At 30.7% G+C, this 12,209-nt stretch overlaps 1 protein-coding gene across 1 annotated transcript; it reads left to right on the top strand.

Moving 5' to 3' along the window:
• Positions 1-724: 724 nt before the first annotated feature.
• LOC116006097 (serine/threonine-protein kinase STN8, chloroplastic) lies at positions 725-3,641 on the top strand. The gene is made up of 4 exons (XM_031246368.1): positions 725-2,106; positions 2,193-2,366; positions 2,446-2,850; positions 2,940-3,641. The coding sequence occupies exons 1-4, from the start codon at positions 1,528-1,530 to the stop codon at positions 3,285-3,287; spliced, it is 1,506 nt and encodes a 501-aa protein (XP_031102228.1). The 5' UTR covers positions 725-1,527; the 3' UTR covers positions 3,288-3,641.
• Positions 3,642-12,209: the final 8,568 nt, after the last annotated feature.

Here is a 12,209-nt window from a genome sequence, read left to right as displayed (position 1 = left end):
TTCCTTGAGACCTACTTCATTTGGAACTGAATGTGCATTATCTGCTAATGTTCTAGTTGGTTTACCAAACTAGCTGGCTGCAATATTATACATTTTGTACCAATGAAACTTTTCCTATAATTTAGCTGCAGTGGAAGGACCTAAATCCTTTGGCAGTGGGCTGAACTGAAGCATGAGATCAACTGAAAGCAATGACTTAAGGCCAGGGAATACAGTGGAGTTTTTGTCCTGCTGCAGTTGCAAGAAAACAATAGTGTCTTGTCAATTTCCACTAGTGCTGAGACAAAAACACCACTGTAGGATTCTCCAGTATTTTTTTCTTTTGATACATTAGGTTTCCAACTTAACCCGAACTCATTTTAAGTCTCCAAACCTTTGTCCAAAAGTCACTGGATAAGGTAAATCACTAGTAGCTGCTTGCCCAAGCAGTCTCCCAGTCAGTCATTGTCCTTGACTCTACGCACAAGGAATCTATTTCCACACTTTGCTAACTTGAGGAGCCCAAACTCCACCCTGCCACTGATGCATTAGGTTTCCAACTTAAGCCGGACTAATTCTAAGTCTCCAGGACCCTTGTCAAAAAGTCACTGGATAAGGTAAATCAGTATAGTTGCTTGCCCAAGCAATCTCCCAGTCAGTCATTGTCCTTGACTCTACGCACAAGGGATCTATTTCCATGCTTCTGCTAACTTGAGGAGCCCAAACTCTACCCTGTCATTGAAATGCTCACTAGTCGACCACTTGAGTTAGCCCCCTAGGGTGTAGGATTCTCTAGTTTGCAACGCTATTATGCTAATGGCAAAACTTTCAGTGAAATCCATGTGAGATCTGCAAGAAGGAGGCAACTGCTTAGCTTCTACTAGGATGTTTTGAATGTGTACATCCTTTGTAGCTGTAGACACTGTTAGCTAAGAAGCTTCATAAGAGCTTGTCTGTTGTAGTACTTTTGTTGTCTTGTAAATCTTCATTATTATGTTGGAAGTGAATCTAAAATTCTGAACTTTTCTTCTCTTGATTCCTACCTCAATTCTAACACAACCAATAATTTACCATGCTTCAAAAAACCTCTGCAGCCAATATGTTTTGCAATTTGCTAGAATTTATAATCTGGGTTCTTGATTTTCTGTGTTGAATTGAAGATTATGCTTTAATTTCTGGAATTCAGTCAGGGATGTTCATATTTTAAACATGGAGATAACAATCTTTACAATTTCTTGAATCTCTGCCGAGGCAAAATTCACCAGATTCCTCTTTCATGATTAGGTTTCTACACAATCTTGAATTGAAAACCCTATGCAAGCATAATTTGCCTAAAGCTGTTGTTTTTATGATTTGGGTTTTCAACTAATCACATCTCTGTGGCTGCTGCATTGTTGTTTTGTCAAGATCCACACATCCACAAGTAGTGGATAAAGGGAACAGTGCCACGTGGAGGAAATCTGGCCTCTGCTGACACATTTTGTGAAGGCACAGATTCTTACTGAGATGATGATGAGGAGCTAATTGGTGTAAGATCAAGATTCTTCCATGGCTTCCTTGCTCTCCCCAACTGCTGCCACACCATTTAACCAAAAAAGCCCTAATAAACTGATTTGCTTCTCCCCTTCAAAACCCACATTAAGCACCCTTATCCTCCCCTTATCCCACCATTCCAAGAGGAAAACCTTGTGTCTCAATGCATTCTTTGATGGCAGTTCTTCATATTTAGACATTGCCTTGTCTCGATTCCCCGGGTTCGAATCCGGGTACACCCAGTTTCAGAGGGTGGCTGAGGAGTTGCCAGAAGGGCAGAGATGGGGTTTGCTGGTTTTTGCAGGGCTGAGTTGGATATACTTGACTGCTAGGCCGGGCGTCCTCATCGGCGCCATTGATGCATACATTCTTGCCCCTTTGCAGCTTGGATTGGACAGTTTGAGTGGGAGGAGGAGCTTGAAGATGACAGATTTCTTGGTTGGTGACAAATTGGGAGAAGGGTCATTTGGTGTGGTTTATTCTGGTGTGGTTGTGCCCAAGAATGTCACAATTGATGAAAGAATCAAGAAAAGTAGAAGCCAGAGAGCCCTGGCCTCTGATCCTAGGTTCAAAGAAAAGGTCATTCTTAAGAAGGTACCTTAAATAACATTCCCTTATCCCTTTTGTAGTTTTGTTCCTTTCATGTACATTTTGGTTGATTTGTGTCGTGTCGCCAACAGGTAAAGCTCGGTGTCCAGGGCGCCATCGAGTGTGGTGAATTCGAGGAGTGGTTCAATTACAGGCTTTCCCGGGCAGCACCCGAGACCTGTGCTAAGTTCCTTGGAAGCTTCACTGCTGAGAAAACCAATTCACAGTTCACAAAGGGGGAGAAATGGCTAGTCTGGAAGTTTGAGGTACTCCAAAAACCTAATCTTTTTTTAACATAATCTCTATCAGTCTATCCCGGTATGAGGCTAAAACTCGATGTTGCAGGGCGATCGAGACCTGGCTGACTACATGAAGGACCGCGCCTTCCCTGTGAACTTAGAGTCTGCAATGTTTGGCCGTGTGTTGCAAGGGATGGATTCCATCGAGCGAAATGCGCTTATAATCAAGCAAATAATGAGGCAGATCATTGCTTCCTTGAAAAAGATTCATGATTCGGGGATAGTCCACCGGGATGTGAAGCCGTCTAATTTAGTCGTGACAAAGAAGGGGCAGATCAAGCTGATAGATTTCGGGGCTGCAACAGACCTCAGGATTGGGAAAAACTATGTCCCTAACCGGGGCCTTCTTGATCCCGATTACTGCCCTCCCGAGCTTTATGTAATGCCCGAGGAGACTCCGAAGCCTCCCCCGGAGCCCATTGCTGCACTGCTTTCCCCAATTTTATGGCAGGTAAAGTAAAGAAAAGCACAGCACAATTGCCTTTTTCCCAAACTGCAGAATTGAAGTGATCATTTTTTTCGGTTCTTGAAAATTTGCAGCTGAACAGTCCTGATCTTTTCGACATGTATTCTGCTGGGATAGTGCTGCTGCAAATGGCGATTCCAGGCCTGAGGTCCACAGCAGGCCTGAAGAACTTCAATCTGGAGCTGAAACAGGCCGGGTACGACTTGAACACGTGGCGGGAGAGGTGCAGATCGAGGTTCGATTTCAGCATTCTCGATCTCGACTCCGGGCGAGGCTGGGATCTCGCTACAAAACTCATCTCTGATCGAGGGTCCCTGAGGCGTAACCGCCTTTCTGCCTCTGCTGCTCTTAGGCATCCTTATTTCTTGCTAGGCGGGGATCAAGCCGCCGCAGTTCTCTCCAAATTCAGCTTCACAAAGTAGACAGAACCGATAGTGAGACTGCACGTTTATATTTTATATATTATATGCTCGACAGACGAATTGTCACAGAAGTTTTGGATGCACAACAGATGAGGAAAGGATTGGCAGATGGTCTGTTGTTGGTACAATGTTGTCTGCTGGGATCATACATTCTGGGATGCAAAGGCTAAATACATTAATCCCACCAAAAAAACTTTTTATTTTTATGATCTTAGATCAAGGGAGTTTCTCCTGAGGAAATAGGCATATTTGATATTTCTCTGCTATGGTTTTCACTTGCATAGCGTTGTTCATATATTCATGTCACTGTCTATTTTATGATGAACAAAGAAATTACATGAGCATTATAGATTAGGGGGTTTCTTTATCTTTTTTTTTTTTTCTAATTATTTAAAATTATTAAAAGTAGATTAAAAATTAACCTCCAGATACAACCAGGAGTACAAGTCACTTTTAGTTTAATAGCATGAATTTGGATGGTTCATAAACCATTTTTTGTGTCAAACACCAAATGTATGTCATTTGAAAACTAGTTTTACTACATGTACTCTTAAATTTTATTCTCTCACTTTTACTTTATAATGTGTCAAATAATTATAGGATAATTTTATCATGTAAATAATATCTACATCAAAAAATAGTAAAAATTATGAGTAAGGAGTGAGAGCCATTTTTCTTTGAAAACCAACATGTAGTCAATGAAAAAGAATATAAAGTCAGAAAATGAGAGTACAGAGTTTAATTGATTGACTCAGAAACCATGATTAGAATAGTTTCCTACTCTACAGTCTACAATATGTTTGAACTGGTTGAAATCTGTACCCTAACAGGGGCCCACAATCCTCTTACAATTCAACTATTCACCATGTCACCATAGACTGAGCTTGGAAATTGGAACCCATCAATCATAATGAGAAGTCGAAAGCATTAAATAAACCAATTAAGTGGCGGGTGAGGTGCATTCAACATATAGGAAACTTCTATACTTTTTTTTATGGTTGACAAAAAGAGTTGTACTCTCTTGGAGTAAAATTTGGAAATATAATTTAAGAATAGAAGTAATATTTTCTGACAAAAATTCATAATTACTATATAATGTGTGTATTAGATACGAAAATTATGTTTTATTCACTCAATTATTTTTTGAGACAACTTCTATATTGTTTTAAAGTATTTATGATGGTAAGGTAGTAAGGGTATAACAAGAATAAACAATGTGTTGGTATAATTAATTGTAATTTTAATTTGTACATGGTGTTTACTTTCATATATTTTTATAAATTATTTTTAATTTTACCCTTTTTTTTTTTTGTGTAACTGTGTAAGTTGTTAATACTGTTAAATAATGCCATTAAATATAATAATTTATATATTATGCTTATTCTTATACTTAAAATATTTCTGGCAGATTTTATATTTCTTCCTTTATTTACTTTTCTCTTTACACTTTTGTTACTTTTTTCTTATTAAATATATATTTACACAATATTTGATTAGTGGTTATATATATATATATATATATATATATATATATATATATATAGATGTGTGATGGGGCATGGTATGAGACTATGAGCCAATTGGGTCATAGGCATACAATGATACAATTCGACCCAATTGCATGAGGGTAATTGATATAATGGAATATGATTGGGCCTGAGCATGGGGTGAGGGCAGTTTATATCATGGACCAATGTTCACAATCTTCCTAGCATTATGGATATTGAACTGAAATAACGAGGTACATAATTCATACTCGTAAGGTACAAAATTTTACAACACAAGACATATACACATGTTATATATTTACTTATTTTTCAAATATAATTTAGGTACATAATTTGTATTCATAGGCACATAATTTTACAATACAAGACACATAAATTCATAATATAAAACAATTAATATTTTATTTTAGGTACAAAATTCATATTTTTATGGTACAAAATTTCAAAACACAAAACGCAAAAACTCACAATATAAGACACAAATACATACATCAAGGTCCATAATGTGTTGTAAACCCTGATCCATGGTATAAGAATTGTGGAGGGAGTAGGGAAGGCACTGAGAGGGGATTTACATGGACTATGTAAGAGGGAAATGATTAATTGACCATATGAGGGAAGCACTTAAGTTGCGAGAGAATTGCTTAGGCAATTAAGGAGGATTTACGTATATGTACTTTCACTTCTTACTTCATTTTTTATTCTCGACTGAAATGTCATCCTTTGATTGATTTAAATATCATAGTGGGTTACTGTTTTTATTCATTAACTTTTATTTACTCAATAAAATGTGTAATAATAAACATGAATTATGTGTATTATGTTAAGTGTTTAATTTATGTTCATTATATCGTGTTTATGTGTATGTGTATTATGAACCTGAATTATGTACTTTATTAAGTCAAATTATGTATATTGGATTAGGGCCCACAATATAAATTGCCACCGGTCAACCTGTCATCCCGATGCACTCATGCACCTTCCCCAAGCTCCCTCATTAACAAAAAATGATATATGTCCTCCCATAGAGCATAACTTTTGCCACTATCGTATTTATGCGTTTGTATTATGAACATGAATTCTGTGCATTATAAACATGAATTATGTACGTTATAAAGTTAAAATTTATATATTGAACTAGTATTTTCGCCCGTGCGTTGCACGGAATGGATTTGTTATAATATTTAAAGAATATTTGGATCAATATACAATTATATATATTATAACATCGAATATTATATAGCCCAATTGATGAAATTGATTGGATCGATTATGTTTTATGATGTTTTCCTTTGAATTAGAACAAATAATTGTCCAATTACCCGGGCGTGGATAAATTTTTTTTATTATATATTGAGATAATAAAAATAAAGATGAAATTATAAAAAATTCTAATATTGAACGTGTACATTTATTTGATTATAAGATTAATAAAAAAAATTACTCAATTAATTGAATAATATATGACTTGTTTGTCTAAAATTATCTTAAAAAGATCTATAAGTAATATGACTTATATAATTATATTATTACTCAAATAAATATGAGAAAATGAGAAATAAATTAATTGTAATTATTATAAAAATAAATTCAACGACCAATGCTTAACTTAATTATCATAATAATTATTAGGCAATTATTATTAGTCAATTACACTAATATATGTGTAATTATACTTTTATACTTTAAGTATATTCATTTTCCCCATATTGCATTTAGTTTTATCTTCCTCCTCCATATTTGAATGAATTAATTTTGATTATTATAAAAATCTAACAACCCATGTTCAATTAATTTTTTTAAAGTTTAAATAACTTAGAGTTTTCAAAAGGAAAGTATAATTAATTATTAAAGTTTTTAAATAATTTTCAATCAATTAGTAATATCATTTTCTTTTCCCGATAAATGATTTTACTTTTATTAATAGTGTTGATACGTGAGTATACATATTATCAATTTATAGATATTAGTTAATTTCTATTTTACATTTTCTTAACAAATAAGCTTTATTAATTATTTGACCAATAAAATATTTCATTAATAGACTACAAAAGTTTAGGCGGGGAATGAAATAGGAGGATTTTACTTTTATATAGTATAGAATATAGATTACGATCTTTTTATATTTTAAATCAATTAGTAATATCATTTTTCTCGGAATAATGGTCAAATAAAGCACAGAACTACACACAAAACTGCAATTAGGCCATCGAACTCAAAAAGAATGCAATTGGATTCCTGAACTATATAAACTCATGCAATTAAGTACAAATTGACATGTTTTCAAAAAAAAAAGTTCAAATTGACCTGTTTACCTACAATTGTGATGACAGGGTGGTTACTAATTTTAAAATAAACTTTTTAAATAATTTTAATTAAAATAATTAAATAATAATAATAATAATAAAATTTAAAAAAAAAACAGACGTCTCCGACAGTTCTTCTGTTTTTTTTTTTTAAATTATTAATGCCGATTGTTATGTGTAAATTAATATTAGGCAACCTTATCTAGGAAAAATGAAAAGAATTACGTAGTAATATTTACCTTATTTTCGTTCCATTTTTAATTGATGATGTAGAATATTATTATTGAAATATTTCCGTTTCATTTTTAATTTCCGTTCCTTTTTAATTTATCTTTAATATTGTTTATAATATGCCTTTATTATTTATGATGTAGAATGTTTTCCTTTTTTAATTAAATTTCAATGATATGACCATTTCCTTTTTCATTTTAGTTAATTATGGATATTTTTTTTTATTTACAGTCAATTATTAATATTCATTTTCTTTTATATATTCAATCAATTAGTAACATCAGATTCATTTTTAGTCGATTTTTTTTATTTTCAGTTAATTAGTCAATTAGAATAATAGATCCACTGGTATTTTTACCTAATTTCTGTTCTATTTTTAATTAATGATGTAGAATATTATTATTGAAATATTTTCATTCTATTTTTAATTTACCTTTACTATTGTTTAAAATTTAAAATATGTCTTTTCTATTCTTATGTTTTTATATATAGTATAGATTAATATTATGCTAATTATGACATCCATGTATTATGAATAAGTACGGTAATTAAGGAGTATATATTATTATTAAAAAATAATGTATATTTTAATTTCATTTAATTATGGACGTAATATGTGTATGTTTAATTTTTTTTAATTTTATCCGTAATATATATGTGTATGTTTAATTTTCTTTAATTATGTCCGTAATATGTGTACCATTAATTTCTTTAATTGATTAGATAAAATTACGGCAAGTATAAAAAACCGTTTAATAAAAGTATAATGTTTGAACTAATTTCTCAATGACCATAATTATTAAGATTTTATTCCAAAGTAACCATTAGCATAATTTTATATGTGTAATAATCTGTGAATTGAAATAATTTACATAATTGTATGGACGTAATAATATGTGAATTAGCATAATAATACGTGAATTGAAATAATTATCATAATTTTGTTAATCTCTTCTAATTATGGATGTAATATGTGTATTATCAATTTCGTTAACTGATTTGATAAAATTTATATTACGAACAACAATATTAATTCATTAGTTGTCATAATTTTTAAGATTTTATTCAAAAGTAATCAAATGAAATGCACGGGTAATTGACATTATCTGAAGTAAAAATATATAAAATTATCGTAAGAATGAAATCTCTATGTTTAATGACCATAATAAATTTAGATGTTAAATATAGTTGGTAATTACCACGGGTTATTTAGATGGTAAATAGTATATGTTAATTACCTATATAGATTAGCATATTAAACGGATTAACAAATGGAAAAATGTTATAAAAAATGAAGGAAGCCTTTTAGATAAAATATATTAGGAATAATATCAATTAAATAAAATATCATAGGAATTTCTCAATTCTATATTTATAATTACCTTTATAAATAGATTTAATAGGAAAATTTAGTTACAAACTTATATTAAGAGTTATGGATTATTATTATTATTATATTATTATTATTATTATTATTAGGAAAATTATATTATGAATTTTAGATTATTATTACTATGGAGTATTATATTATTATTATTATTATTATTATTATTATTATTATTATATTAACATAATAGATTTTAAATCGAGGCTACAAAATTTAATATTATTATTTCATTTATTCAAGTATAGTAATCACCATTTTTTAACTAATAAGTGTGAATTAGTATTGTGCAATTAATGATAAAGATTAATAATAATTGGAATCAACAATCAATGATACAATGACCCATGTTTAGCTTCCAATGCACCATTTTTTATAAAATGAAGAATGGAATGTAAAACGAACAATTGGAATGAATAATTGAGGATTTATTCAAGTATAGTAACCACCATTTTTACCGAATTACATGAGCATCCGTAAATGGGGAAGATCAAGATTGCAAATTCTACAATATATAGATGAGCATCCGTAGATTGCTAGTTATTTTGCACAGTACAACTAAAAAGATGGATAGTTAAATAAGGTATTATCATTCAAAATCTTGTAATACAAAGTTACAATACAATGTTTTTCCATTAGAAATTACCAATCAAAGTAATGTGATTAAAATATAATATTATAGAAAACATTTGATTGTTCACTACAATCACTCTGAAAATTGTAATTTTACATACGTGATACGCCCATGGCAAAATTGGCCTAGCTACTTGAAACCTCATCAGCAAAAATTAAAGCATATTGAGCTGTTAAAATCAAACTAAATCACAGAACTACAAAATACTATATGGACTGCAGACTACACCATAAGGATCTCCAACATGCAGAATGAATCAACTAAAAATTAAATCATACCGCATACCATAACAATTCTACGCGTGTTAAAGTTCGATCTTCGACTTCGTAGAATTACAAATTATAGATCTCTAACTAATAGTGAGAGCACAGATATTGGTACGTTGTGAGAGAAGAGTCATTTCTCATCATTATATAGTGGAGGATAAACATAATATGGAAGATTTTTCAAAAGGAAAGTATAATTAATTTTAATTTTATGTAAATATAGATGATTGACATGTAAAAATTTTACTACAATATTATATAATTTTTTCATTCTAATATAGTTAATTACATGTCAATTATATAGATATATATAGATATATAGATATAGATATAGATTATCATATCACTAATCACCCATCACCAATTAATTAATTAATATCATATATATATATATATATAACAATATTACCATATCACTAATCACCAATCACCAATTAATTATTCTTTTTTAAATAATCACCAATTAATTAATTAATATTAGTATATATTAATATATTATATATTAATATATTAATATTAAGAATAATATCATATACCATATTATCAATTATCAATTATATATCACCAATCACCCATTAATATTAACAATATTACCATATTATCATATTATCATATTATCATATTATCATTATCATATTACCATAATAATATTATAGGATGGATAATTAATAAAATAATAAAATAATAAAATAATAAATAAATAAATAAAATAAATGATTTTACCAAAATACCCCTAAGTTTTGGGGGGAAAATTTGGGAGGAAGAAATTGTTTTTATATATAGTATATAGATTAGGGTTCATGCCCGGTAGACCATATAACGGTTGTTGTCCAGTGGTTGAACGCATATTTCACGGCACGTTGATTGAGAGTGTGAAATCAAAGCAAGGTAAGAATCTGTGTATGCTTTCCATCCTATCAATCTATATTATAAAATCTGTGTTTTCTGCAAAATGTCTCATGCCAACCCCAATCTTCTACGCCCAATATAATCATTATTCAGAATTTTAATTATGTTTATATTGTAAATTCAATATTTAAATTATTTTCATATACTAAATTCAACATTAATATACTAAATAATCATAAATTCAATACTAGTAATCCAATCAAATTCAAAAAATATATTTAAAATTTGAGATATATATAACGTTCAAATGCGAACCTGCAAATTTCTAAAGGAATGCACAATAATTTTTACATGAATACACGATAACTACTTTTATTTATTTATTAAAGGTTTGATGCTTGGGCTGCCAAATGGCATCCAGGATGGCCATTGGCGCTTTGCCGTTTGCATGCCAACAACTGTCATCCCAATCACTTGTGACTTAATAAGTTGGACTAAATAAATGCAAAATGCATGAGAAGAAATGGGTATAGAATTATAAATACAATATATAAGTTTTTTTTTTTGAAAGTAAAAAACTTAATTCATTAAATCATACGAAACATAATCAACAAGAAACATAGGAGGAGTGTCCAACCACTGCCTGCAACTTGACTCGAAAACGGCCTCTCGAGCAACACTGTGGGCGACACAATTGGCAGATTCGCTTAACAAAACAGAAATCAACACCAACAATACATAAGTTATTATATTTCATTAGACTAGACCACGGTTCGGTTCCGGTTCGCGGTTCCAAGATAGCCGGAACTGGAACCGGAACCTTATCTTAAAGGTTCTTGTCCGGTTCCTGAACCGGCGGTTGCTAACCGGACATTTTATTATTATTTTTTAATTTTTTTATGTTATTTCATATTTTATTATTTAGTATTTTATATATATATATATATATATATATATATATTTGTTGGTTTTGGGAGGTTCGCAAATCGCAAGGGACCAGCCTGGCAGACTCCAGAGGGGCTATGCATATTTATAGTGTATATATATAATATATAATATATAAAATATCTAATATCTAATATATAAAATATATATTATCTATGATATATAATATATAATATGTAATATATATAATATATTTTTTTATATATATTCACGGTTCCAAACCGGAACCGTCCGGTTAGGAACCGGCGGTTCCGGTTTGTTAAAATAACAAATCGGAACCGGAACCGGAACCTTAGAGTTCCGGTTCCGGTCGGTTCGATCCGTCCGGTTCGAACCAAACCGTGGTCATCCCTATATTTCATGTCATTAACAATTTAGATAGGGAAAGAAAAAAGAGGATAAATATTTGATAATCTTCAATTTGAGAGAGTCAATTCGTGCCACTAGACCACAAGATCATTAACAAAGTGATCAATTGATAATTTAAAACTAAACGTAAAAGTGTCGATGTAGTTGTGTGAGAAAAATAAGATTAATTTTGAAACATATACTGCAATATGCCAATATATAGTATTAGAACAAATACAATATTTTAGGTTTAAATTTTACACCATATATATTATCAAAATATTTTTATAGGTGTGGAAACCATCAAAAAAATTGACCACATCAAGGGAGGTGTCGATGTGACATGTTGGCATTTTAAACATTAACACGCCCATTTTATATTATAGATTGATTTAGACATATTAAAATTTGATCCACTTTTAAAATAAGTTAAGGGTTAAATACTTCGTAA

This window comes from Ipomoea triloba, chromosome 15 (assembly GCF_003576645.1).
Source record: "Ipomoea triloba cultivar NCNSP0323 chromosome 15, ASM357664v1".
Lineage (NCBI taxonomy): Eukaryota > Viridiplantae > Streptophyta > Magnoliopsida > Solanales > Convolvulaceae > Ipomoea > Ipomoea triloba.
This window is presented reverse-complemented; position numbering and strand designations above follow the sequence as displayed.